This window comes from Podarcis erhardii (genome assembly GCF_964252035.2).
Source record: "Podarcis erhardii genome assembly, chromosome: 4".
In the NCBI taxonomy this organism is placed as follows: Eukaryota; Metazoa; Chordata; class Lepidosauria; order Squamata; family Lacertidae; genus Podarcis; species Podarcis erhardii.
The window spans coordinates 15,965,675-15,992,779 of record NC_138508.1 but is presented as its reverse complement, the minus strand read 5'-3'; the positions used below and the strand labels follow the sequence as shown (position 1 = coordinate 15,992,779).

General features: G+C 48.3%; 1 protein-coding gene across 5 annotated transcripts in view; it reads left to right on the top strand.

Annotated features, from left to right (window-relative positions):
* NOX4 (NADPH oxidase 4) overlaps positions 1 to 27,105 on the top strand; it is a 104,583-nt gene that overhangs the window by 12,484 nt on the left and 64,994 nt on the right. For 3 of the 5 annotated variants that reach the window (XM_081860472.1, XM_081860468.1, XM_081860471.1), the window contains 8 exons: positions 3,903 to 4,009; positions 5,089 to 5,173; positions 6,731 to 6,828; positions 7,931 to 7,958; positions 16,776 to 16,848; positions 18,115 to 18,195; positions 24,325 to 24,547; positions 25,682 to 25,849. In XM_081860472.1, the coding sequence (XP_081716598.1) occupies positions 3,968 to 4,009; positions 5,089 to 5,173; positions 6,731 to 6,828; positions 7,931 to 7,958; positions 16,776 to 16,848; positions 18,115 to 18,195; positions 24,325 to 24,547; positions 25,682 to 25,849 (798 nt within the window). In that variant the 5' untranslated portion in view covers positions 3,903 to 3,967. Of the gene's footprint in view, positions 1 to 3,898; positions 4,010 to 5,088; positions 5,174 to 6,730; positions 6,829 to 7,930; positions 7,959 to 16,775; positions 16,849 to 18,114; positions 18,196 to 24,324; positions 24,548 to 25,681; positions 25,850 to 27,105 lie in introns of all 5 variants that reach the window. The other 2 variants (XM_081860469.1, XM_081860470.1) reach the window with 1 other exon arrangement.

Below are 27,105 nucleotides of genomic sequence, written 5' to 3'. Positions count from 1 at the left end.
GACACTTTTTAGGAAGCGATGCCACATATAGCTCTGCAGTTAGGAATGAAAGACATTCCTTTGTTTACACCACTGTCTTGCTGCTTCTCTGGAGAAAGCTTTCTCATTACGTCATAATTGCATCCTTTATTATTTTCTCGCCTGCAATATGGTCCAGATGTCCCATCAGTTTGCTGCCCCTTGATGGGATAGATTATAAGGAGGCCTCTGTACGTCCTTTGCTTCAACACGAGAGGAGCCTCACTCTTCTCTGTGACCTCCACATCATGGTGGTGGTGGGGAAATGGAAATGCTTTGTTCCTTGGTCCCCATAGTACAAGGCTGGCTTTTGAAACAGTGGGGTGAAGGAGCACAGACCTAGACCCTCATATATATATATATATATATGAGGCATATGGCATATATATATGAGACATACTGTTACATCTTACTCAATTTTTTTGACTTCCATCAGTCCTGTCTGAAAATTTTCCAATCTAATCTCTTAGTATGCATTTCTTATTTTCCCTGTCACATTTCAAACTCTTAACCAATATCTCTGTCTTTTTCTACTTTGTTTTTTTTATATATATAAATATTTATTAAGGTTTTTTTTTAATAAAAGAAATGCACAAATAATAAACAGAATTGGTTATATCGTAACATAGTTTCATAACTTCTTTGGACTTCCTCACGTTTTCTGCTCCCACTTACATCGTTGAAAAGTTTTTCAAGCAAATTATCAACTTGTTTTCAATCTTATATCCAATCATTTAAATATAATCTAACAATTCTCCAAAAGGTTTATGTTTTCCTTAATCTGACTTATCATCAAATTCCAGTCTAATTTAGTGGTCTACTTTGTAACACTTCGTATATTTCTCCTTACAAAACTTCTTGTAGTCCTACTAGCATAATTTGTTGATTACAGTTGCTCTTCAAATAATTCATATACTTCTTCCAATCTTCTGTAAATCTCTGGTCCCGCAGGTTTTGAATCCTTCCTGTCATTTTGTCCAATTCTGCATAGTCCATTAATTTCGTCTGCCATTCTTCTTCCGACCTAGACCCTCCCTCATTCTGCCAAATGAAGATAGGGACCTGCTTGCACTGCTCAGATTCTCACACTGAGAGAAACACTCTCACACTGCAGAGTCATAGACTCATACAGCGTTGTAGAATTGGAAGGGTCCAACTCTACAAGGGTTGTTTGGTCCAACCCCCTGCAATGCAGGAATCTCAGCTAAAGCATCCATGACAGATGACCTTCCAACCTCTGCTTAGAAACCTCCAAGGAAGGATTGTCCACCACCTTCCAAGGGAGACCATTCTGCTGTTGGACAGCTCTTACTATCAGAAAGTTCTTCCTGATGTTGAGTTGGAATCTCCTTCCTTGGAGCTTGAAGCCATTGGTCCGAGTCCTACACTCCAGAGAAGGGGAGATCAAGTTTGTTTCACCCTCCATATGACAGCCCTTGAGATCATATCTCCCCTCAGCCTCCTCTTTCCCAGGCTGAAAGACCCTACTCCAATAGTCTTCGACCTTTGCAGATGTGAGAGCCACTTTTAGCCCCAACATGAATGGTGGGACCCATTTCTTTTTTTTCTTTTCTTTCCCCCCAAATTTTTTTTAATTCATTTTATAACACAACTAAACAACACAAACAGAAAAACAAACAATACAAACAAATTCTTGTCGTGTCCTTATTTTTTCTAAACATTGTTAGGTGAGCTTCCCCAAGTCCCCCCTGTCTCATTTTCCTTTTACCTCATCTTTAGCAGTTTACATAGATCATAATTTCTAACCATTTTTTTTATCATGCTTACTTTTACCATAAAAATCTTCACATTTTATCACTTACAAAGTATACTATTTGAAAACACACCATCTTCTACTTCTAACCCTACAGCCTATATCTGCTTCCAGAGCTATTCTAAGATTTAAATATTAACATATTTTTTCAAATATTCTTTAAGCTTCCTAATTTGTTACCGTGTGCGTGATAGTAAAGCCGTTGGGACAACCCACCACAGTTCAGACAGATGTGGGTTTGGACCCAGCAGTTGTAGACTAATGCTTGCTCTTCTCTTTCTGTTTCTGGAGGGCAAGCCATGCAGGAAAAATAACAGAGCCTCGTGGCACCTTAAAGATTAGCACAGTTTTGAACATTAGAAAGGCCCTGCTATAGCAGCCCATTCAAGGAAGGTCTGTAGCTTAGTGGTAGAGCATCTGCTTTGCATGCAGAAGGTCCCAGGTTAAATCCCAGGCATCCCCAGGGTGTGAAAAACAGATATTAATTAACCATTGTGGAAGGATGTATTCTTAATTGCCTGCATGTGCCCTCGGATGATTGACAGGTGGGCGACCCTGCAGACAGAAAGTCAATGTTTCTGGGGAAAGGTCCTTCTTCCTGACATAATCCTTTTCTGTCTGCACAGATTGCTCTGTAAAGCAGTCAGGCAATTACAGCCCTTCCCCGCTTCACAGTCTGAAATAATACAGCCAAGCCAGTTGCATTGCAGGATTCTGTCGAGTGTGTGTTTCGGCTCTGAATCTCCGAAAGGGTTGCATGCCTGCTGAACATCTTCCGTTGATGTTGGGAGTGGAGAGCGGCTGCAAATGCAATTTGAGGGTGCCTGGAAAGTGGATATGCAGGATCGCTTGTGGGTGGTGCAGACATGTGCTCGGACGCTGGGAATGCAAACATCCATGCGGAGCCTTCAGAGCAACAGTTTCCAGAGCAGGCACGAGCTTTGCCATTTGGCTTTCAGACTCCTCCAGGCAGCAGCTGTCCGTGGGATGCCGCGTGATCTCCCTTGGCCACTGTAAAGCACACTCTGAAGTACAGGAAGTTGGGTCATGGCTGTGTGTGCCCTAGGACCTCTCCCTGACATTTTAGCATTCATTAAAAGAAAAAAAAAGATTTGGCCTCTGTAGCCCTTTTGCTTTCCAGCGATCTATGGCAGGAATGGGGAACCTCTGGATGCTTTGGAATTAGACAAATTCATAGAGGATGAATGGCTTCTAGCTATGCTTTGCTTCTATAGCAGGGGTCAGCAAACTTTTTCAGCAGGGGGCTGGTCCACTGTCCCTCAGACCTTGTGGGGGGCCAGACTATTTTTTTTGGGGGGGGGGGGGAAATGAACGAATTCCTATGCCTCACAAAGAACCCAGAGTTGCTTTTTAAATAAAAGCACACCTTCTACTCATGTAAAAACACCAGGCAGGCCCCACAAATAACCCAGAGATGCATTTTAAATAAAAGGACACATTCTACTCATGTGAAAACATGCTGATTCCTGGACCGTCCGTGGGCCGGATTTAGAAGATGATTGGGCCGGATCCAGGCCCCGGGCCTTAGTTTGCCTACCCATGTTCTATAGTTAGAGGTAGTAGTAGTTGTTGGCTTCCGTCCATCTCGATATATAATGGAGTGCACCTCTGGGGGTGAAGTCAGAGGTATTGCCAAGCATGGTTACAAAGGAAACTTCCTAACACTAGCTGAAACTGTTTGTCCACCCAGTCCAGTATTTTCCTCTGTTGTGTGAATGACAGGAGCTCTCCTGGGCCTGGGGCAGGGAAGCATCTATTCTAGAGGTGAGAAAGCTGTAGCTGATGCTTCTTTTCTCCCAACTGCCATCAACTCCACCCAGCATGCACAATGGTGAGGGATGATGGGAGTTGGATTCCAGCAACATCTGGAGGACCATAGGTCCCTCACCCCTAGTCTGCTTCATCCCCTGCTACCCTGAGTAACTGGAAACGGCTGGGATTGAACCTTCTGCATGCAAGACAGATGTTCTGCTCCTGAGCTGCAGTCTCTCCACAGATCCTAAGATGTGACTTGTGGGCTCTTCTCAGCTTGGTGGCTTGGGAGCCTGAGCAGGCCTGTTTCTGACCCTTGCTGTTTTTGTTTAGCTAGGATTGTGCCTCAGCAGAGCTTCTGCATCGGTCCTGAACCTCAACTGCAGCCTGGTCCTCTTGCCCATGTGTCGGATTCTCCTGTCCTTCCTCCGAGGGTCTCGGAAGGTAAGAAAGAACCATGTGGGTATAGCTAGCACAAAGCCAATGAGAGGCTGCAGATGACAAGCTCCCTTTCTGACCTTTGCTTTCAGTTCCTTGTGGGGTGGCAGGGAGCTTGTATCACCACTTTTAATGAGTCACTTTCATTGCAGTCGTATCCCACCCCGCCTCCAAGACACAATTTATGAGACACCTGGATGCACAAGGCTGAAGATGCTATGTGTGAGCTAATTGGAGATTAAAGACATACTCAGAGGGCAGGGATGGGGTTCCTGTATCCCCCCAAATATCCCTGGGCTCCAGCTACAGCCAGGAAGGCTAATGATCAGGGAAGAGCTTCTGACAATGATCTCTGTGTACACTAGTGGTGGGGAACTGGTGATCCTCTTGAGCAGAGCTGGGGGACCTTTGACAATCCAGATGTTCTCCAGTTGTCTCCACCCCTGAGCATTGGCTGTGTTGGTGGGGCTGATGGGAGTTGGAGTCCAGCCTTGCTCCAGAGCAGTGTTCCTCAACCATTAGTCCTCAGATGTGTTTTGCCTACAACTCTCATCTTCCACAGATAACTTAGCCTGTGGTCAGGGAGGATAGGAGCTGTAGTTCAACAGGGAGCAGGGATGTGGCCTTCCAGATGTTGTTGGACTCATCCCTGACCATTGGACTGATGGGATCTGTTTAGTCCAGCATCTGGAGAGCCACAGGTTAGACCAAGAGTGTGCAGGCTTCAGACTTGTTTTGTCCAAGAGCCTTGGGATCCACCAGCCAGCTGCAAGAGACATACACTGAGAATTCACTGTGCCCATGAATTCCTTCTGAGTACCAGAGCTGAAGAGAACTCACAGCCTTCCTGTAAAAATAAAATAAACCCCAGCTTCCTTCACTTCATCAATATAATTTAAGGTGCAGTGGAGGGGATTCATTTTTATTGCTGCTTTAGTTGCGCAACCGGGACTCAGAAATCCTTGCCGATCTACTGCAAATCACCTCAATATTTACCAGGAGAGCTGGGTCTGTCTTCTTCCCGCAAAGTGCTGATTCACTTTGAGGTGAGAACCGCTGGCTCACTTGCGGACGTCTTTTTCCAGGTGGCAAGCCGAAAAACCAGGAGGCTTCTGGACAAAAGCAAAACGTTCCATGTGACATGTGGTGTGACGATATGTGTCTTTTCAGGTATGTTCCTTTGTTGACATAAGCAGCAGCTCTCGCTAGGAAGTCCACTAAACATTACAAGTGCTCTGTGGCTTTTCTTCAGATGTACACAAAGGGGGAGCCTCTCCCCACACTTCTTCTTACCCACCTGTGAGAGTTTTCTCAGATTTGCTGGTGTCTCAGAGGAGGAGGTCTGCATTTGGGCGCATGGGGAGTCTATGCTCTGCAGAGTTGTCTTTGATACTGCGCATGAAATCCTGCTGAAAGCTTTATGGTGTAGAACGGATATCAGCGTGCAACCAATTTAAATCATGCAGCGTGGATGTCGGTTCACTTTCGAACCGAGGAGTGACAGCCCTTCAAGATAGTGGGCCAAAGTAGGGGATGTGACCCCTTTAGGCCAGGGGTGGGGGACCTCAGCCCTGAGAGACCCCCAGTTTCTGAGCCCAATTCAAAGTGCTGGTGCTGGAGCCTTACACGGCTCAGGACCTCAATACCTGAAGGATCACCTCTCCCCATACGAACCGACCCAGTCCCTGCGTTTGTCATCTGAGGCCCTTCCCTATGCCCACCGCCCCTGAGGGGTTCAGAGGGTGGCAAGATGAGCAGGGGCCATTTTGGTGGTGGCTCCCTGACTGTGGAATGGTGCCAGGTGAAAACATTCCTTTGGCCTTTGGCCATTAAATAATCTATGACCTGTTAAAGCTAGGGTGGGGGCCTGTTACAATGGTACCTCAGGTTACATACGCTTCAGGTTACAGACTCCGCTAAACCAGAAATAGTACCTCGGGTTAAGAACTTTGCTTCAGGATGAGAACAGAAATCGTGCTCCGGCGGCTCAACAGCAGCAGGAGGCCCCATTAGCTGAAGTCGTGCTTCAGGTCAAGAACAGTTTCAGATTAAGAACGGACCTCCGGAACAAATTAAGTTCTTAACCTGAGGTACCACTGTACTATGATTGTTTTATTATTAGGCTGCCATTTATTGTGCTTTTATTATGTTTTTATCATTGTACTCCATAAAATGTGTTCTTAATGTTGTACACCGCCCTGGGATCTTTTGATAAAGGGCAGTATATGAACTTAATAGATAATGAGATGATGGTAAAAAATTATAATACAGTGGTACCTTGGTTTACAACCAGAATCTGTTCTGGAGGTCCGTTTGTAAACCAAAACAGGTTGTAACCCAAGGCACACTTTCGCCAATGGGGCCTCCCAAAAATTTTCTGTTCGTAATAAAAAAAAATGGGTTGTAATCCAAAAAAAGGTTGCAAATCGGGACACACACTTCCACGTTTGACGTGTTTATAATCCAAGACGTATGCAAACCAAGATAGCACTATAGAGGGAGGGTGGTGGGGTGTATGAGAGAGAGTGTGCAGAACCTATCCAGGTAAAATGTGCATTTGTTGCTCCGCCCACTTCTGCCTCTGGCCCTGCCCATTGCTGGCATGTGCCCGCCAAAGGCTGCCCAGAGGAAAACGCGGCCATGAATGAAAGGTTCCCCTACCCCTGCTTCAGAGGATGAAACCTTCCGAGAGCATTTTGATGAGCTGAGTTGTCCTCTCTTTTCTAGTGATCCACGTTGCTGCTCACCTGGTGAACGCTCTGAACTTCTCTGTGAACTACAATGAAGAGTTCCTGGCGCTCAATGCAGCCAGCTATCATGGCGAGGTGGGTGGGCAGGACTTTATTTCCTCCCTGAAATTGCTGCCTCCCATTCTGCCATCATCAGGTGGCACCTTGAAGCAGTGCGCTCAGGTGGCGTGCGTTCCCCATTCATTCGCCACTTTTGCACCAGGGTCACGCACCCGACATTGCTCACTTATGTGTCGCAATGTCTGTATGACCACAGTAGGAGAATTGGAAGGGGCTGAGCCATATCTACTGGGCTTTTGCCCTGAGTGAAGCCCCGGAAGGGCACCACTGAGGCTCCTCACCTGTGCGTGTGTCTATAATAATAATAATAATAATAATAATAATAATAAATTATTTATATCCCGCCCTCCCCAGCCGAAGCCGGGCTCAGAGCAGCTAACAACAGTACAGTGGTACCTCAGGTTACATACGCTTCAGGTTACATACGCTTCAGGTTACAGACTCCGCTAACCCAGAAATAGTGCTTCAGGTTAAGAACTTTGCTTCAGGATGAGAACAGAAATTGTGCTCTGGCGGTGCGGCAGCAGCAGGAGGCCCCATTAGCTAAAGTGGTGTTTCAGGTTAAGAACAGTTTCAGGTTAAGTACGGACCTCCGGAACGAATTAAGTACTTAACCTGAGGTACCACTGTAAATGGAAAGCTTTTGGGGACTGGTGCTGTGGATCCGACGCGAATTCTAAGAAAGCATGGGAGAAACGAATGTGTGGCCAGGCCCTCACTTTTCTTTCTCATTCTGGATAACCCGTCTTTCCTGAATGACTTTCCTCATTGCCCTGGGATGCTCTTGTCCAGCCTTTGTTCGCTGTTTGGCTGGGGATGTTGTGAGTTGTAGTCCAAAATATCTGGAGGGCACCAGGTTGGCAAAGGCCGTTGTGGTCCAACACACACACACACACACACACACACACACACACACAGAGAGAGAGAGAGAGAGAGAGAGAGAGAGAGAGAGAGAGAGTGCTCCTGATCAGCATTCTGAAAGTGCTTGGATGTTACATATGATTTGAGGAAGTCAGCATTTCAAACACAGAAGCACCAGCTCTTGCTCAGAATACAGATTAAGTTATCCCTGGGTAAATTTGCTAAATAATTCATACTGTCTGTCTCTGGTTTCTAGGATCCCAGGAAACTCCTTTTTGCTACAGGTAAGTCAGCAAAAGCTACTGCAGGATTGTGTTGAATCAGCTAACTTTCCAGGCTACGCTTTGAAAAACAGAAATGGACTAGTATTATAAATGACTGTTCTTCACTGGCAAAACAAAACAAATTCCTTCCAGTAGCACCTTAAAGACCAACTAAGTCAGTTCTTGGTATGAGCTTTCGTGTGCATGCACACTTCTTCAGATACCTTCAGATACCTTGTTCTTCACTGGAACAAAGAATAGAATTCCTTGTTGAAATGAGCAGCAACGTCTTGTCTTGTCTTTTTAACTCTGATTTTTTTAAAAAAAATAAAATAAAAAATCACAGTAACGTTTGTTCCATTGTTCCAAAGATGTGACAAATAATTGCTCCATACAGAAGATGGAGTCACAGTGTCTTTTGGCTACACATATAGAACAGAAAGTTTGCATCTTTCAAAAAATAATAATCATCATCATCATCTTCATTCTGTTGAACGGTCATGGACCATTCCTAGACATAGTTACTTGGAAGAAAGTCCCCCTGGTTTCATTATAACTTGCTCTCAGGGGTTAGTTACATCGGATTGCAGGCCTGTCCACACACAGGCAGGCAAAAACTTAAATTTAACTAATGCAATAAATAATAACAGTGCTGGTTTCCCCAATACCAACCGCTCCGTATTTTGGAAATTAGACTTTTGTTCCCATTTGCAGATTATGTGGAAGACAGACCTGAGTTGTTTAACCCTTTAGTTCTCCTTCCCCTCCTATAAAAACTACACAAGACACTCTCGTTTAAAGTTTAAAGAACATATAACTTTTTCTTAGTGTACTTGCAGTTCCAGATTAATCTTCCCTGGAGGTTTATAAGCAGAGGTTGGATGGCCATCTGTCATGGATGCTTTAGCTGAGATTCCTGCATTGCAGGGCGTTGGGCTAGATGACCCTTGGGTGCCTTCCAACTCTAGAATTTTATAATTCTATGATATATACAATGCAGGTGGATGTTTCTCTTAAATAGGTCAAACTGTTACAGGCTAACATTTATAGGCTGACTAAGGCTGGATCTAGGGACGCGGGTGGCTCTGTGGGTTAAACCACAGAGCCTAGGACTTGCCGATCAGAAGGTCGGCGTTTCGAAGCACCGCAACGGGGTGAGCTCCCGTTGCTCGTCCCCTGCTCCTGCCAACCTAGCAGTTCGAAAGCATGTCAAAGTGCAAGTAGATAAATAGGTACTGCTCCGGCGGGAAGGTAAACGGCGTTTCCATGCGCTGCTCTGGTTCGCCAGAAGTGGCTTAGTTATGTTGGCCACATGACCAACTGTACTCTGGCTCCCTCGGCCAGTAAAGTGAGATGAGCGCCCGCAACCCCAGAATCGGTCACGACTGGACTTAATGGTCAGGGGTCCCTTTACCTTTACCTTAAGGCTGGATCTAGACATCTAAAAAAAGCATTTCAGGAAAATACATTATAAACTTCATACAGTGGTACCTTGGGTTACAGATGCTTCAGGTTACAGACACTTCAGGTTACAGACTCCGCTAACCCAGAAATAGTACCTCGGGTTAAGAACTTTGCTTCAGGATGAGAACAGGAATCGTGCGTAGGCAGTGGGAGGCCACAGTGGCTAAAGTGGTACCTCAGGTTAAGAACAGTTTCAGGTTAAGAACGGACCTCCGGAACGAATTAAGTTCTTAACCAGAGGTAGCACTGTAATGGGAAATTACGTTCCTGTAGGACAGAACTCTATAGCGTCATCTGGTGTCACCGTGTTATAATGAATTTAAAATGCTTTTTAATTTTTTTTACTAATGTAGTTGGGTTATTAATGCAGCACAACACAAAATACACCTGCTGTTCTAGCTGTTAAAACTCACAAGACTGTTAATCACTGAACCGACTGAAATAGCTGTTCGACCTCAAAGGGTTCTACAGCCTTTTCAAACATTAACCTTTTACACATGTGTCAGAGTCACCCGTGGTCCCAGCTCACAAGAGACCAAAGTCCAGTCCGGCTTATGTACAAAAGTTTTTATTGAAGAACATTCTTAGCTTCACAGCCGAGCTCCGTGACTCTACGTCTGTTACGCTTAGACCGCTGAAGTCCCCTCTGAGTCAGTCCCGCCTCTACACCAGTTTAAGAGGCTTGTACTGGTCCACCTCTTCCTCTCTTTCCTTTTCCGCAGGGTCTTTCTGCCCCCCTGTGTTCTCTCCCTTCGGGACTCCCCAGAGGCTGAATCCTCTGGCGCCTCCTCCCCCCTCCTTCAGGCTTTGGGACCAGGCTCCTCCCCAGGACTCTCTTCACTTCCGCGCGCCTCCCATTTTGAACTTGGCGCGCGTACGTTGCTCCTGACCTTCCCTTCGGCAGTTACACTGCCCTCGATACTACTTTCCTCCCCTTCCGGCAGGACGTCTTGCCCTGATCTCCTTCCCCTCTCTGCTTCCTGTTCTGCTCCTTCTGACACACTGGTCACTCCACCCCCTTCACTCCGTTCCGGCGGAGCAGCCGGTCCCGATCTCCAACTCCCACTGGGGGTTCCCCCTTCGTTTCCCTGCTCCTGACTGCTTCCCCCTCTAGCTCCCCTTGGCCTGACCAGAGGGGCTCCCTTTTGGGAGTCCTCCGATTCACTGGACGGACTCATGGACAATCTTGGGTCATTGTCGTCCTCTTCCTCGTCACCCTGGAATCCTTCCCCCTCGCTCTCTGTCTCCTCCCTCATCTGCGCCTCTCTCCCTGAACCCCTGACATCCATCCCCCCCTCGAAGCCCCCCCTTCCCCCCTCCCGGCCCTCGGAGGCAGGTCGTGGGAGCCGCAGCTCCTCGGAGGTAGATGCAGGATACAGTTCGTTTGCTTCAATGTCCTCTGCTAGCAGCTCGGTGTATGTGTGTTCGAATGCGGGTTCTTCACCCAAGGTGTTCTTGGCTCCCTCTTCCATTGCTACTTCGTCTGGTGCTGCCTGCCAAGGCCCCGTCAGCCATTTCTTGCGCCAGTCGTCCTCTGGTTGCTCGTCCCACCAGTAAGAGGGTTCTGTGTCTACCCCCGAACACGATCCCCTGGGCGGGCTAGAGTCTGGCGTTCTCTCCTCGGCGGAAGAAAAGCCCCTGAAAGTACTGTCTGAAAGTGTGGGCGTAAAGAGCCAGTCATCAAAGTACTCGGCTGGCATGGGTCTATGCGGGAAAAGTGCATGGAACTCGTCTTTCAGAAGAGGTTCGTTTAAAGCGTAGTCCGGCACCCAAATATTGGCACTGGCCGGGGTACCCTCTCTGGCTAGAAAGTATTCTACTCCCTCTACCCCCCATCTCGAGTCCAGGATCTCAGTGACCTCGTTGAGTGGTTCGGCCCTGGGCGCCCCCTCCCTCTCGGGTGACTGTGTGCGTGGGTGCGGTACTGTTTCAGACTCCTGAAACCTGTGCGGGGTCTTGTAGGGAGTGAGCACCGACCTATGAAAGACCGGGTGCACTCTGGAACCTTCGGGGAGGGCCAGTCGAAAAGCTACAGGGTTGATCCTAGCCTCCACCTGGTATGGCCCTAGCTGCCTGTGTCCCAGCTTCTTCTTAGCCAACGACCTGGCTGGCATCGCTTGGGCCGCTAACCATACCCAGTCCCCCACCTGGATGTCCTCTCCCACTCTCCTGTTTTTGTCTGCCTGCACCTTATATGCTTGTTTGGCTAGCTCCAAATGTCTCCGCAGCTCCTCGTGCACCTCTTGCAGTTCTGCTGCGAACTGATCGGCTTCTTGCGTCACCCCCTCTCCCGGTGTTACGAACCCCGGGAAGGTTCTGGGATGACGACCATTGTTCGCGAAGAACGGCGTCACCCCCGTCGACGCGTGCTTCGTGTTGTTGTAGGCAAACTCCGCCATCGGCAGGTAGTCCACCCACGCCGCCGGGCGCTGATTGGCGTAACATCTCAGGTACTGCTGCATGATCGCGTTGACTCTCTCTGCTTGGCCGTTGGTCTGCGGATGCCTTGCCGACGTTAGGTTGATCTTGACATGCAGGATACCTAGAAGCTTCCGCCAAAAAGTAGAAACAAATTGGCGCCCCCTGTCGGACAGGATGGATTGTGGCAGCCCATGCACCTTGAACACGTGATCGACGAAGAGTTTGGCGGTCTGTTCCGCCGTCGTCACCTTCGCGCAAGGAATGAAGTGCGCCATCTTGGTGAACAGGTCCACCACCACCAGCACCGCCGTCTTGCCTCTGGAGCTGGGCAGGTCAGTGACGAAGTCCAGCGCCACCCTCTCCCACGGTTGCTGTGGCGTCTCCAGCGGTTCCAGTAACCCCGCTGGCTTCTGGTGTACTGGCTTGGACCTCTGACAAGTGTCACACCTGGCGACGTAATCCACTATCTCTCCCCGCATCTGGGGCCACCAAAAGTCCCTGGCCACCAGTTCTATTGTCTTCTCCTTGCCGAAGTGGCCCGCACTGGGGGCGTCGTGCAACTGCTGCAGAACCCTCGCGCGGAGCTCTTCGCCCGGTACGTAGAGGGCACCTTTGTGAGTTAACAGCCCGTCGCATAATTGGAACTCATCGTCCCTCTGCGAACCCCTGCGCAGCGCCTCCATCTTGGATTGTGCAAATCGATCCACTTGCAACGCACGTCACACCGCGTCCAGGTCGACTGCGATGGTAGCGCACGTCCACGCCTGCGGTGCGAAAATGTGCTTGGCTGCCACTGGCGCTGCTTCCTCGAGATATTGCGGTTTCCTGGAGAGCGCGTCGGCTATAACGTTGGAATCTCCCGGGATGTATTCTATCCTGAAGTCGAAATCCGCGAAGAATTCAGCCCAGCGCATGTGTCTTTGGCTCTGGAGCTTCGCCGTGCGCCAATACTCTAAGTTCTTGTGATCCGTACGGACCTGCACCGTGTGCTTGGCTCCTATGAGGAAGTGTCGCCACGCTTTGAAGGCAGCGTGAATGGCCAACAGCTCCCTGTCCCATATGGTGTAGTTTTGCTCCGCCTTGCTGAGCTTTCGGGAGTAAAAGGCACCGGGTCTCCAATTTCCTTGCGAATCTTCTTGCAGGAGCACGGCTCCCACCGCTCTGTCTGAGGCGTCGGTCTCTACTCGCATGGGTCTGCCCGGATTCACGTGCAGCAGCTGCTCCTCGGAAGCGAAGAGGCTTTTAAGCTTCCTAAAAGAGCGCTCCGCCTGTTCCGTCCAAGCGAACTTCTTCTTCTTGGAACTGAGAGTGTCCGTGATTGCTGCCGTCTCCTTTGCAAAACCCCTGATGAATTTGCGGTAGAAATTGGCGAACCCGACTAATCTCTGGACCTCCTTCCGATTGCGTGGGCTCTTCCAGTCCAACACGGCGCGGACCTTGACGCTGTCCATGGCCAGCCCCTGGTCAGACAGCTTGTAGCCGAGGAAATCCACCTCCGTCACATCAAACTGGCATTTCTCTAACTTGGCGTAGAGCCTGTGTTCTCGCAGTCTCTGCAAGACCTCCTTCACGTCTCTTTCATGAGCTTCCTGCGATTCCGAAAAGATCAGGATGTCGTCGAGGAAACACACACACTTCTTGTAGAGGAGCCCCGCCAGCACGTGATGCATAAAGGCTTGGAAGACGTGAGATCCATTTTGGAGACCAAACGGCATAACTCTATTCATACGTGCCCAGAGGCGTGAACATGGCCGTCTTCCACTCATCGCCCTCCCGGATACGAATGAGGTTATACGCTCCATGCAGATCCAACTTGGTGAAGATCTTCCCCTTCCGCACGGTCGCTAGGAGGTCATCAATCTTGGGCATGGGGAAGGCCTTGGGCTTGGTCATGGAATTCACGGCCCTGTAATCCACAATGAGTCTCTTCTGGGGCGTGTCCTTCTTCTTTACAAAAAACACAGGACTGCCACCCACTGCTTTGGACTCCCGGATGAATCCACGCTTCAAATTATGCTCTATGAACTCCCTGAGTTCTTGCATCTCATCCTCAGACATGGAATACAGCTTCGCAGTCGGCAGCTGCGCCCCCGGCAACAGGTCGATCGCGCAATCGTAAGGTCTGTGGGGCGGCAACTGGTCAGCTTCCTTCTCGCAGAAAACCTCCAGGAAACTCTCGTACTTGCGAGGAACTGCCTGCACCATGCCAAGTTGCAGCTGCTGCTCCGCCCCCTCCTCCTGGCTGGACTGGATGCAATGTTGAGCACAGTACGATGAGCAAAAGGTGATCTGCCGTTGGTACCACGCTATCGCAGGACTGTGCCTCTCCAGCCAACTCATGCCTAGTACTATAGGCGTGTCCGACAGACGGGTGACATTGAAGCTAATGACTTCTCTATGATGTCCAATCCGCATCTCCATGGGAGGCGTCTGTTGCACAACTTGTCCTCCCAGCAATTTCCTGCCATCAACCGTGACTACGTTTAGAGGCGTTGTCGCGGGCAGAAGCGCTATGCGATGCTGCTTGACGAAATGCACCCCCACAAAGTCCGCGTTGCTCCCAGAATCGATCGTGATGGGGACTTCCAGGGTGGTTCCGTTCGGCAACTGGAGTGTTGCAGTGAGCTGCACCGTTGGCTTGGGTGGTAAAGGGTCTGTACGTTGCAAAGGCACTGGGGACTGCTCTACAGATTCGCCTGGCTGAGCCCCAGCAGCTCTGCTTCCAGCCAGGCACTGTCGTTTCCCTGAGGTTGCTCTTCTTGCATCACTTCTGCTGCCACTGTTGCTAAGGCTGCAGTGTGCTTCTGGGGCCTCTAGGGGCACTCTTTCGCCATGTGCTGTGCACTGTCACAGATGTAACATTTCCTGTTCCCTCTAGGAGGCTTCGCCTTTACTGCACCGGATGCTGGGACTCTGGCTGTTGCCTGAGCCTTAGCACCACCAATTTCCATCGGTTCCTCCCCCTGCCGCGCCAGAGGTGAGGAATGTGCCTGGCTGAAGTCTCTGGGGAGAAAAGGAGGCGTCCTTGCCGGTGCACACGCCTGGCGTCCCTCCTCATTGTGCCAAGGACGTTCTTCGTGCCGTACCCCTATCGCAAGAGCCCTCTGCACGACGTCCTCCAGGGTCTGAGGTCTGTCTCCCCTGGCAAGTTCGTCTTTTATGGGGCCACTGAGACCCTCCCAGAACAAATCTCTCACTGGTTTGCAGTCTTTCTCCCAGCCTAATACAGTCAGTAAGGCGAAAAATCGTGAATGATACTGACGCACTGTGGCTCTGCCTTGCCGCAGCCCGTGCATTTCCCTGCGCGCAAGATCAAGATCCACGGTTGACTGGAAACAAGCATCCATCGCTTTAATAAATTCATCAGAATCGCGGCGAGCAGGGCCGTCTTCGCGCCACAAATTGCGCAACCAAGCTCTTGCCTCCCCATGCAAATGAGACACAATAAACCCCACTTTCTCCTCTTCATCTTTAAAGTCATTACGAAGCAAATGCAGTGCATACAAGACGTCTGCTCTGAAACTTGGGTAGTGCTTTAGGTTCCCATCGAAGTGGGTGACTAGACTGCCCCCCCGCCTTCCAAGTCCAATTCTCTCCGATCTGGACCCTGGGAACCCTTCCTTGCTTGCACGCTCCCACCTTGTTTGCAGGTCCTGGCAGCGCTTCTCCGCTTCATCACTCTTCCTCTGAGATGCAATGACTGCAGCGGTGAGTTCTGTAACTGCGTTTCGCAGCGTTGTCAGCTGCTCCTCCGCACTCATGGCCGCTACCGTTCGTGAGCTTTGCAAAAAATTTTTTTGCGTTCTTAGAGAGGGGACTTACTGTCAGAGTCACCCGTGGTCCCAGCTCACAAGAGACCAAAGTCCAGTCCGGCTTATGTACAAAAGTTTTTATTGAAGAACATTCTTAGCTTCACAGCCGAGCTCCGTGACTCTACGTCTGTTACGCTTAGACCGCTGAAGTCCCCTCTGAGTCAGTCCCGCCTCTACACCAGTTTAAGAGGCTTGTACTGGTCCACCTCTTCCTCTCTTTCCTTTTCCGCAGGGTCTTTCTGCCCCCCTGTGTTCTCTCCCTTCGGGACTCCCCAGAGGCTGAATCCTCTGGCGCCTCCTCCCCCCTCCTTTGGGCTTTGGGACCAGGCTCCTCCCCAGGACTCTCTTCACTTCCGCGCGCCTCCCATTTTGAACTTGGCGCGCGTACGTTGCTCCTGACCTTCCCTTCGGCAGTTACACTGCCCTCGATACTACTTTCCTCCCCTTCCGGCAGGACGTCTTGCCCTGATCTCCTTCCCCTCTCTGCTTCCTGTTCTGCTCCTTCTGACACACTGGTCACTCCACCCCCTTCACTCCGTTCCGGCGGAGCAGCCGGTCCCGATCTCCAACTCCCACTGGGGGTTCCCCCTTCGTTTCCCTGCTCCTGACTGCTTCCCCCTCTAGCTCCCCTTGGCCTGACCAGAGGGGCTCCCTTTTGGGAGTCCTCCGATTCACTGGACGGACTCATGGACAATCTTGGGTCATTGTCGTCCTCTTCCTCGTCACCCTGGAATCCTTCCCCCTCGCTCTCTGTCTCCTCCCTCATCTGCGCCTCTCTCCCTGAACCCCTGACAACATGCATTTTGGATGCTAACATCCCACACTGATAAAGTTCTGACCACTCCTGCAGTAGAGATACTGCCAGTTTCTACGCTGGTAGATAACCCAACCAAAACGGCATAAGCTGACTAGGACCGATTGCAACCAAGAAAGCTTATAATACCTCCCTGGGGAGAGAGCATTCTGTAAGCAAGGAGCCACCACTGAAAAGGCCCTTTCTCGTGTCAACACCCTCCACAAAGAGTATACACAGAGAAGAGTCTGATATGATGAATGGCTTTTGTTTTTTTTTAAGCAGTGCTAAGACTGGCGTACTTTCCCCCAATGCAACCTATGACCACCGTTCTTATTTCTTTTTCAGTTCCTGGATTAACTGGGGTTCTTATGGTGTTGGTGCTCTTCCTAATGTCTACAGCCTCTACTTATGCCATTCGGTAATTTTTTATTTTTTATTTAATCCGACCAAATGACTCTTAGTGTAGTGAGTACAGCTGTGTATACTCAACATTATTTTCTGTGTTTATTCCACACCGAGATCTCGCTTTTATTTCCCTACCAAGTCCACCACAATCTGGTCCTGTTTCATATTTTATACCCCTGTTTAGGGAAGCTTTTAGTGTTTGATGTATTACGGTATTTTAATATTCGGTTGGAAGCCGCCCAGAGTGGCTGGGGAAGCCCAGCCCGATGAGCGGGGCATAAATATATTATTATTATTATTATTATTATTATTATTATTATTATTATTATTAAAGTGCCTTTTCCTAAACAAGTTTCATGCCGGAAAGGAAAGCTCAGTACAGATTGAGCCTGCGTTTCCACCCCCGGCGTGTCCTTCTGAAAATGGATGGAGGTGGTCCTAGCAAAAGGTTTATCCACACCTGCAGAACTGCATTGTGGGTGGGCATATTGCCATTGCCACTTCCTTCTTCATTCAGCTGGGACATGTGCTGGGAGGAAAAGGCATGGGTAAGCAGGGGTAGCCTGGCCTGTTTGGCCCCCTGAGGTGAAACAGGAAGGTGCCATCCTGCATTCATGCCACCCCCACTGAAGCATCACTTACCAGGATCGTGCGACCGCTACTTCCGGGTATAATAAATTGGGCAGCTCCCAATTTATTATGTATTTCTCCATCCACTCTGGGCAGCTCCCAACAGAATATTAAAAACATAATAAAAAAACCCCAGACGTTAAAAACTTCCCTAAACAGGGCTGCCTTCAGTTGTCCTCTAAAAGTCAGGTAGTTGTTTATTTTCTTGACATCTGATGGGAGGGTGTTCCACAGGGCGGGCACCACCACCGAGAAGGCCCTCTGCCTGGTTCCCTGTAACCTCATTTCTCTCAGTGAGGGAACCGCCAGAAGACCCCTGGAGCTGGACCTCAGTGTCCGGGCTGAATGAAGGGGGTGGAGAGACTCCTTCAGGTATACTGGGCTGAGGCCTTCTTCCTTTCCCTCTCCTAGTCCAGTCTTTCAGCGATCTAGATCATGCTCACTTTTTTTTTTGGCACAATCTCCCCTGCGAGTAAACAAAATCTGTTTTTGCTTGTTCCAGATTTAAAAATAAAAATAAAAATCTAGGATGTATCCAGATTTAAGTTGAGCAGCAACTACTTGGAATATGGCCTCCTCAGCATAAGTGACTTCAACAATGCAAAATGCTTTGATTGCCTAACATTTAATTGTACTTTGTTCCTTTCAGGGTTTCTGATTATGACATCTTCTGGTACACCCACAACCTCTTTTTTGTCTTCTACTTTCTGCTGATGCTGCATGTTTCTGGGTAAGTTATTGCCCCTGTTGATGAAGCCCAGCCACAGAAGCATGCTATAAAAACTGAAGCACGCCAGGGCAGGACAGACAAAACCGCAGCTCTGGAGCTGTGTGAATTTAGCAGATTTCAAAGGAATGTTTTGAAATGAAGATGAGTTCAGCACCCATGCTATGGGCATTGGTGGTGAGACTTTACTACTGGTTTTGAAGTCATGGGACTAAGATACAATGTTGGTCTTAATGAGGAAACAAGCTGGGAGAGATGGCTTGAACGCAAATGGAGGAAAGATCCGAATGAATGCAACCGAACCCTGGTAAGGGCTCATTATCCAGCCTGCCTAGTGACAGTGAAGGCCATTGCATCCTCATTATGTCGCCTGGTAGAGCTTTTCTGAGAGATCTGCATTGGCTCCCAGTACGTTTCCGAGCACAATTCAGAGTGTTGGTGCTGACCTTTAAAGCCCTGAACGGCCTCGGTCCTGTATACCTGAAGGAGCGTCTCCACCCCCAGCCTGGACACTGAGATCCAGCTCCGAGGGCCTTCTGGCAGTTCCCTCATTGCGAGAAGTGAGGTTACAGGGAACCAGACAGAGGGCCTTCTCGGTAGTGGCACCCGCCTTGTGGAACGCCCTCCCTTCAGATGTGAAGGAAATAAGCAGCTATCCCATCTTTAAAAGACATCTGAAGGCAGCCCTGTTTAGGGAAGTTTTTAATATTTAATGCTGTATTGATTGGGAGCCGCTCAGAGTGGCTGGGGAAAATCAACCAGATGGGCAGGATATAAATATTATTATTATTATTATTATTATTATTATTATTATTATTATTATTATTTTCTGGGTTTTATGAAGGAGGTGATAGAACCAATGGTAGCTTGCTGTGACTTGTTTGCAAAGCATTTTGAGGATAAAATTACTTGCATTCACCAAGACCTTGAATCTGCTGTTATAGCAGATGAATCTCATGGGGTATCCAGAGCACAGTCTAGTCCTGTTGTGTTGGATGAGTTTCAGTTGGTAAGGCTTGAGGATGTGGACAAGGTGCTTGGATCAGTCAGAGTGACCACTTACCCTCTAGACCAGCCTTTCTCAACCTGTGGGTCCCCAGATGTTGTTGAACTACAACCCCCATCACCCCTAGCTAGCAAGGCCAGAGCTCAGGGATGGTGGGAGTTGTAGTCCAACAACATCTGGGGACCCACAGGTTGAGAACCACTGCTCTAGACTGTTGTCCCTCTTGGCTGATAAAAAACAGCAAGGAGGGAACAGCTGGCTGGGCCAGGGAGGTGATCAATGCCTTTTTACAAGACGAGGTGGCCCTTGTCTGTTTGAAGGAGGCGGTTTGAGCATATTACACCGATTCTGGTCCAACTGCACTGGGTACCAGTTAGTTCCTGGGCCCAATTCAAAGTTCTGGTTTTGACCTATAAAGCCTCAAACAGCTCAGGACCACAATACCTCAAGGACTTCCTCTTTCCATACGGAACTACCTGGACCCTGAGATCATCTTCTGAGTCCCTTCTCAGTGTGCTTCCTCCTAGCAGGATCTGGGTGAAAACTAAGGGTAAATAGAAAAACAGACCGGGCAGGATTCACGTGCATGTAGACATATTAAGTAAAAGGTGTTGGCTCACCTGCGTTTCAAGGAATGATTCCTGACATACAAGCTAAGGAGGGTCATTTTTAAATTATTTGTCCATGTATGTCTTGTCCAAAATAGCCTTAGTAATTATAAAGGCCAGAGTACAGTCATACCTCAGGTTGAATATGCTTCATGTTGAGTACATTTGAGTTGCGGTCCATGGCAACCCGTAAGTAACGGAGCACATTACTTCTGGGTTTCGCTGCTTGCGCATGCGCAGACGCTCAAAATGTTGTCATGCGCATGCGCAGAAGGAGCGAAAAACGACGTGCGCATGCACAGACGTGCCGTTGCTAGTTACGTTTGCTTCTGGATGCGAACGGGGCTCCGGAACGGATCCTGTTCAAATCCGGAGGTACCACTGTATCTATATTTGGGGGGAGGGGTGAGTTTCTAATCCTTAAAGCTGTAAAGTTATGCCTCAAAACTTGTGATCATTGTGAGTGAAATCTCCCAAACTAGCAGGATTTCCAGTGGATGGGGCTCTCTGCATAGCTCTTTCCCTCTCCCATGGCTAAGAAGAGTACAATGAACTGATGTGCAAATAAACAGATTATGTGGGTTTGCACAATGTAGGCCACATGCAAAACATTAGTTCCGCCCCCCCCCCATCCCAGCTTAGTACATGTAAGCTCCATCAAGACATTTAGCCTAAAACGGCCTTGACTCCACTTGTTCTCCTTGACATATTTTTTTGGCTGTTTGAAAGCATCCTTCACCATCCTATGTCATGCATTCCATCCCCTTTTGATATTTTTGCAGTTTGCCTCTGGGTCTTCTGAACCCTGGAATGGTACCCCCCCCCAACACTCCTATGTACTCTCACTCTGCTGTTTCAGTTTCTGAAAAACAAAAAAGTGCAATGGGTGACTAATGTTTGGTCCAAGCCTCAACTGGCTGCTCCTCTGAGTTTAGCCAACAATAGCCAAGCTGGACAGGGCCCAAACACATGCTCTCAAACAATGACATAGCAGACGTTGGAGTTATGGGAGCCTCTGGGACCATGTCCTCAGCTGGTGTTAATCACCTTTGTTCTCTTTGCTGCGATGGAGTTTTGCCAGTTGCCAGTTGCTCTGCCTGGATAAATGGCCTATATGTTGATGGCTGAGTCATTGCCACAACAAGAGCCAGATGGGCAAAACACTTCCTAAGACTTCATCTGCTCTGGCTTTGATCTAGTCCAGAACCGCCGGAGGAAAATGAATACTTGGACATCGAGAGTGTGGAAGGGGAGCAGTTAGTGGATCTGCAATGAAGTTTGGATGGGGAGCATGTTTGTAACAATACTTCCCCCTCCTTCCTCCCCATGGAGAAGCAAGTTGATTTCTTCAGTTCAGGTTGGGGAAATGTGTAAGCCCATGTGAGATCAGGGATCTGTCCTGTACCCAGACCATTGGGCCACCTAGCCAAGAAGAAAGGGCAACCAAAATTCCTCCCTGTGAGGAAAGGTTGCAGTGTTTGAGTTTAGAGAACAGGTGACATGATACTTATTTATAAAATTATTCATGGTGTGGAGAAAGTGGAGAGGGGAAAGTTTTTCTCCATCTCACAAAGCACTGGAACTGATGGACCACCAGTGAAGCTGAATTTTGAAAGATTGCAGGTTTCCTAAGGATATCTGATTGGTCACTGTGAGAAGTCAATACTGAATAAGATCCAGCAGGCTCTTCTTGTGTTCTTAGGGACGTGGGTGGCGCTGTGGTCTAAACCATGGAGCCTCTTGGGCTTGCCGATCAGAAGGTCGGCAGTTCGATTCCACAGGACGGGGTGAGCTCCTGTTGCTCTGTCCCAGATTCTGCCAATCTAGCAGTTCAAAAGCATGCCAGCGCAAGTAGATAAATAGGTACCACTGCGGCAGGAAGGTAAACGACGTTTCTGTGCGCTTTGGTTTCCGTCATGGTGTCCCGTTGCGCCAGAAGCGGTTTAGTCGTGCTGGCCACATAACTCAGAAAGCTGTCTGTGGACAAACAGTGGCTCCCTCGGCCTGAAAGTGAAATGAGTGCTGCAACCCCATAGTCGCCTTTGACTGGACTTAATTGTCCAGGGATCCTTTACCTTTACTTTTTTTTTAACCTCTTGTGTTTTTATTGTCTTCACTCATTGGTCAAAGCTCTCCACGATTTCAGACAGTGGATATTCCAAGCCCTGCCTACAGATGTCTGATGACTGAACCTGGGATTTGTATGCCACTGTACCACCCCAAATTTGGTCTCTTTACTCTTGCAATTTTCAAGGTTAAGGAGGCTGCAAAGAGATCTTTTCCTGGAAATCAAATAACATGGAAATATCCCATTCCTGAAAGCACAAGGACCAACTTCCATGCCCGCTCAATGGGGAGCAAATCTTGTTTGTTAGAGGTGATCTGTGATATGAGTGGCTGCTGTACGCATGTGTTCAAGATCAACAGCCAATATGTGTCCTTAAATCCTTAAATACAAACCCGAACTTTCCTTCAGTCGGTTTGCAAGTCAAGTCATTCACAAGGCCTGGATAATATGTGTGTACCTGAGTCCCTACATTTCAAAGGTTTTGGGGAAGACCATTGCTCAATGGTAAAGTACCTGTCTTGAATGCAGACTGCCCCAGATTCAATCCTTGGCAACTCCAAACAGGCCTTGTCTGAAATCCTGGACAATGATTGCCAATCATTGCTGGCCATTCTGAGCTAGATGGATCATTGGTCTGGCTTGGTTTAAGGCATCTTCCTAGGTTCCTATCCCAAGCCCCCTTCTCACAATTCCATTAATGTACACAAACTAGAGTATCCTACCAACAGCACACCACAGAGAAAATATATCCATGATTACTTAGCCTGGTTCTCACGGGTATTCTGGGGAAAACAAAATGGCACCCACAAGCCATGGAGCGGGAGGAGCACCCATGAGTTTTGACCCCATGTCTCCCTCCTGATTTTGTGAATGGGGATGCAAAATTAGGAGAGGGATTTCAGCCCAGCACTAAGCTGAGCTACTGTATTTTTTGGCATTTTTAGGTATAGTCTCGTAAGTCAGCACCGGTGACAAAAATGAATAATGTAGCACTGCTTCTGCTGTCAAGTGCTTTGTGTGCTTCTAAATTTGCATTAATAGATTGTATATCTTGGCAGAGGCTCAGGGCATTAGTAGAATGATTCACTGCAACGTGTCCCTTTCAGAAGTGTATGTCTTGTATATATATACTTCTGTATCTGAAAAAGGTTTTCATTTTCCTTCCTAAGTCAGCTATTTCCTTTCCATTGTTTTATTTTTATTGTGTTTACTGCAACAAAACAAAAGTTAGAAAACTTATTTGATCGTACAAAACAGAAGCCAAACAGAAGAATGTTTGCCTTTGAGTTATCCCCTCCCTCCTTAAGAGGGATCACACAGGATGTAGTTTGTTACATTTCTCCAGTGTTGCTCCACATCTTCTTCTATAAAGAGTGTTGATTATTACAGTGGTGTAGCGTGGGTTGTCAGCACCCGGGGCAAGGCAAGTAATTTGCGCCCCCTAACCCGTGGATTTGCGCCCCCTAACCCTAACCCCCAGATGTTGCTCCCGGTGCGGCTGGCCCCCCCTGCACCCCCCACGCTACGCCACTGGGTTATTATATGCAGTAACATCTATTGGAAAAAGAGGGGAACCCAGAGAAAATCCTTATCTGGGCACCTCACTATTTTTAACTATTCATGTGTGTTTTGTGGGCAGAAATGGGTTTCCTTGTATTGCCCTCCCCCTACTTTTGATCCCTAACTGTGTCTTCAAATCCCCTTCATTTTAATATAAATGCAAGTCTGAGACCAGGGCTCTCAGGCATATTATTTCTGCAAAGGCCAGTATTGGCCTTGTTTCAATAGAAGACAGGTTATTTCCCTTCCTTTCTCTCCTGCTGAAGCATAATATGCCGCTAACCATAAAATTAATAGAAGGACAGGATTGTTCCCTAAAGAATTGATATTATATCTCTGTTCTGAGGTGGCTTCTGCTGATGGCTGATTTTCTGAGCTGAGGGCTTAGGTCAGGGGTCGGCAAACTAAGGCCCGGGGCCCGGATGTGGCCCACGGGGCTCATTAATCCGGCCAACGAACTTTATGGACCCTGCCACCCGCTCGGTCAGTCCCCACGCTAAACCGGTGCGGCGCGGGGGCCTCGCCATGTGGGGACTAACTTCTGTGACGCTGGGGCGGCTTCGGATTGGCCGCAGGAAGCTCCTGCAGCCAATCCGAAGCCACGGACACCTCTGGGCAACACTCCTTCCTTCCGGCTGAGATGGCCAAGATCCGAGCAGGAGGAAGTGGCGTCAGCAGGGGGGCTGCCTCTGCCGCCCAGACCAGTGGAGTGGGGGAACAGGTGTAGAGTGTGGATCACACAGGAAACTGCAAGATATGCATGGCTTATGATGATTAAGGTTGTACATTTTGATCAGTTATTTTCTGCTCATCAGAACTTCAGATGGGGAGAAATTCAAATTTTTAAAAGGAGAACAAAACAAAACGTTTCTCTCTTTGTATTTCTCTAGAGGAGTTCTGAAATACCAAACTAATCTAAAGGAGCACCCGCCAGGGTGTTTGAACCCTAATGCAACAATTCAGGAGGACAGGCAATTTGCGCCTGGTTTTGAAAAGCTGCCGTCTGAAAATGCTCTGGAATCTCTCCCTGGAGGGTTGGTGGAGCTGGAACCACTTCTTCAAAGCAGCTTTGTGTGCACTGAGGAACCGAAATTTCAAGCCCATTTCCCCGAGGTTTGTATGAACATCTTCGCTGTATTTCGCTCATGGCGGTGAAGAAACCAGTTGGCTTTGCTGATGTGAAAACACAGAATGTTCATAAACATTCCAACTGCTCGGGTGGAAGAAAGCTGTTTTCAGATAAGTTTGAGGGAAGGAGAAATTGTCATTTAGGCCAAGATTTCAAACTTGTGCGTGTGTGCCTTTGTGGTTCTGTTTGAGGTCTGAGGAGATGGTTTGGAAGATACAGCAGAGGGACTAAGGGGCATACAAGCCAGAGGCAATCTGGCTAAAAGAAGTCTGCTGCAACGTTTAATCAGTGAATAGGGATTGCTGCATTAAAACAGTTGACGAAAGGTTGTCAGTTAAACTAAAGGTTTTTGGACTAAATGTCTTTTGTTAGCAGACTTTTTAAAACAAAATAAAAAAAATTCCTTCTAGTAGCACCTTAAAGACCAACTAAGTTGTTCTAGGTATGAGCTTTCGTGTGCATGCACACTTCTTCAGATACACATCTGAAGAAGTGTGCATGCACACGAAAGCTCATACCTAGAACAACTTAGTTGGTCTTTAAGGTGCTACTAGAAGGATTTTTTTTATTTTGTTTTGACTATGGCAGACCAACACGGCTACCTATCTGTAACTAGACTTTTTAAAGTTTTATTTTCAATTTACAACCACTGAAAGTGCTAAACACAATTCTAACTGGGGACTTCCCTATTTTCTCTGCAAGAGATGGCAATGCCTCTTTTAAGATGGAGCGTTTTACTGTGACGGCAGTGTTGGGCTTAGAGTGCCAGAGAAGGCCTGAGTGGACCCAGACTCAAATCTATGACTCCATGGAGGCATATCCTGATATTTTGTGGCTTCTTCTGTGCCTACAGTAGTGAGTCTGGGGTTTGAATACAGTAGTACCTCTGGTTGTGAACGGAAGGAATGCAACCCACAGTGGCACATCTGCACACGCGCAGGTTGTGATTCACCGTTTCTGCGCATGCACATGATGTCATTTTGAAGTAACCCTTAATCATGCAGGACGCAACATGAAAAAACATAGCATGAAGCAAATGTAACAAGAGGTATGACTGTACCAGCTTACTAGCCAGTGTTTTGGCTTACAAGACTTTTGTCATGTCCCCCACTTTTCAGACATGGCTCTGGATCTCTGGACCATTGTGTTTGTACTGTGCTGAAAGGCTTTACCGCTACATCTGTAGTAGCAACAAACCTGTCACGATAACTGCGGCCATCAGCCACCCCTGCGATGTCCTTGAGGTGCGGATGGTGAAGGAGGACTTCAAAGCGAGACCTGGACAGGTGAGCTAATGGATGCTATTCCTGGCCCCTGAACTCTTGTGTCCTGAACATAAGAAGAGCCTGCTAGGTCAGGCCAATGTTCTCACATGTCTCTGGGAAACCAGCAAGCGGGACCTGAACTTGAGAGCATTTCCCCCTCCTCTGGCTTCCAGGAACTGTATTCCAAAGTGTTGCTGCCTCCAACTGTGAAGGCAAAGAATGGCCATCACGGTTAGTAGACATTGATTGCCTTATCCTCTTTGGATTTGTCTAATCTCCTTTGAAAGCCACCCACCTCAGTGGCTGTCATTGCTTCCTGGAGGTGCAAGTTCCATAGTTTAGCACTGCACGGTGTGAAAAAATTATTTCGTTTTGCATCTCCTGAATACTTCAGAGAGAGCCAGTGTAGTGTAGTGGTTAAGAGCGGTAGACTCGTAATCTGGTGAACCGGGTTTGCTTCCCCGCTCCTCCACATGCAGCTGCTGGGTGACCTTGGGCCAGTCACACTTCTTTGAAGTCTGTCAGCCTCACTCACCTCACAGAGTGTTTGTTGTGGGGGAGGAAGGGAAAGGAGAATGTTAGCTGCTTTGAGACTCCTTCGGGTAGTGATAAAGCGGGATATCAAATCCAAATTCCTCCTCCTCCTCCTCCTTTGTTAGATGTCCATGAGGTTTAGTATTATATGCAACAGAGAAGATGCAGGAGAGTGGGGTAGGGGCGGAAACTGGAATTAAGGATAGGCCACAAACCCAATCCATGTGTTCTCAGAGAGAGCCAAACTCAGTAAAAACAAAGATCCGAAAGCAGACAGTGTATAAGAGCATAAGAGCCCTGCTGGATCAGGCCAGGGGTCCATTTCAGCTAACGCCCTGCTTCCGAGCTTGCCAACCAGGGGCTTCTGGGAAGACAGCAGGCAAGGCAAGAAGACTATCTCTTCCCAGCAACTAGTGTTTGCTGGGTTGGGACCCATTTACACTATACAGTGGACGCTCGGGTTGCGAACATGATCCGTGCAGGATGCACATTCGCAACCCACAGCATCTGCAACCCGCAGCAGCACATCTGCGCACGCGTGGGTTGTGATTCCGCGCTTCTGCGCACGCGCAAAGCCGAAACCTGGAATTAACCCGTTCCAGTACTTGTGGGTTTCGGCGGTCCGTAACCCAAAAAAACGCAACCTGAAGCGTCTGTAACCCGAGGTATGACTGTACATCATCCATGACAGATGGCCACCCAACCTCTGCTTGAAAACCTAGAATCATAGAATCACAGAATCA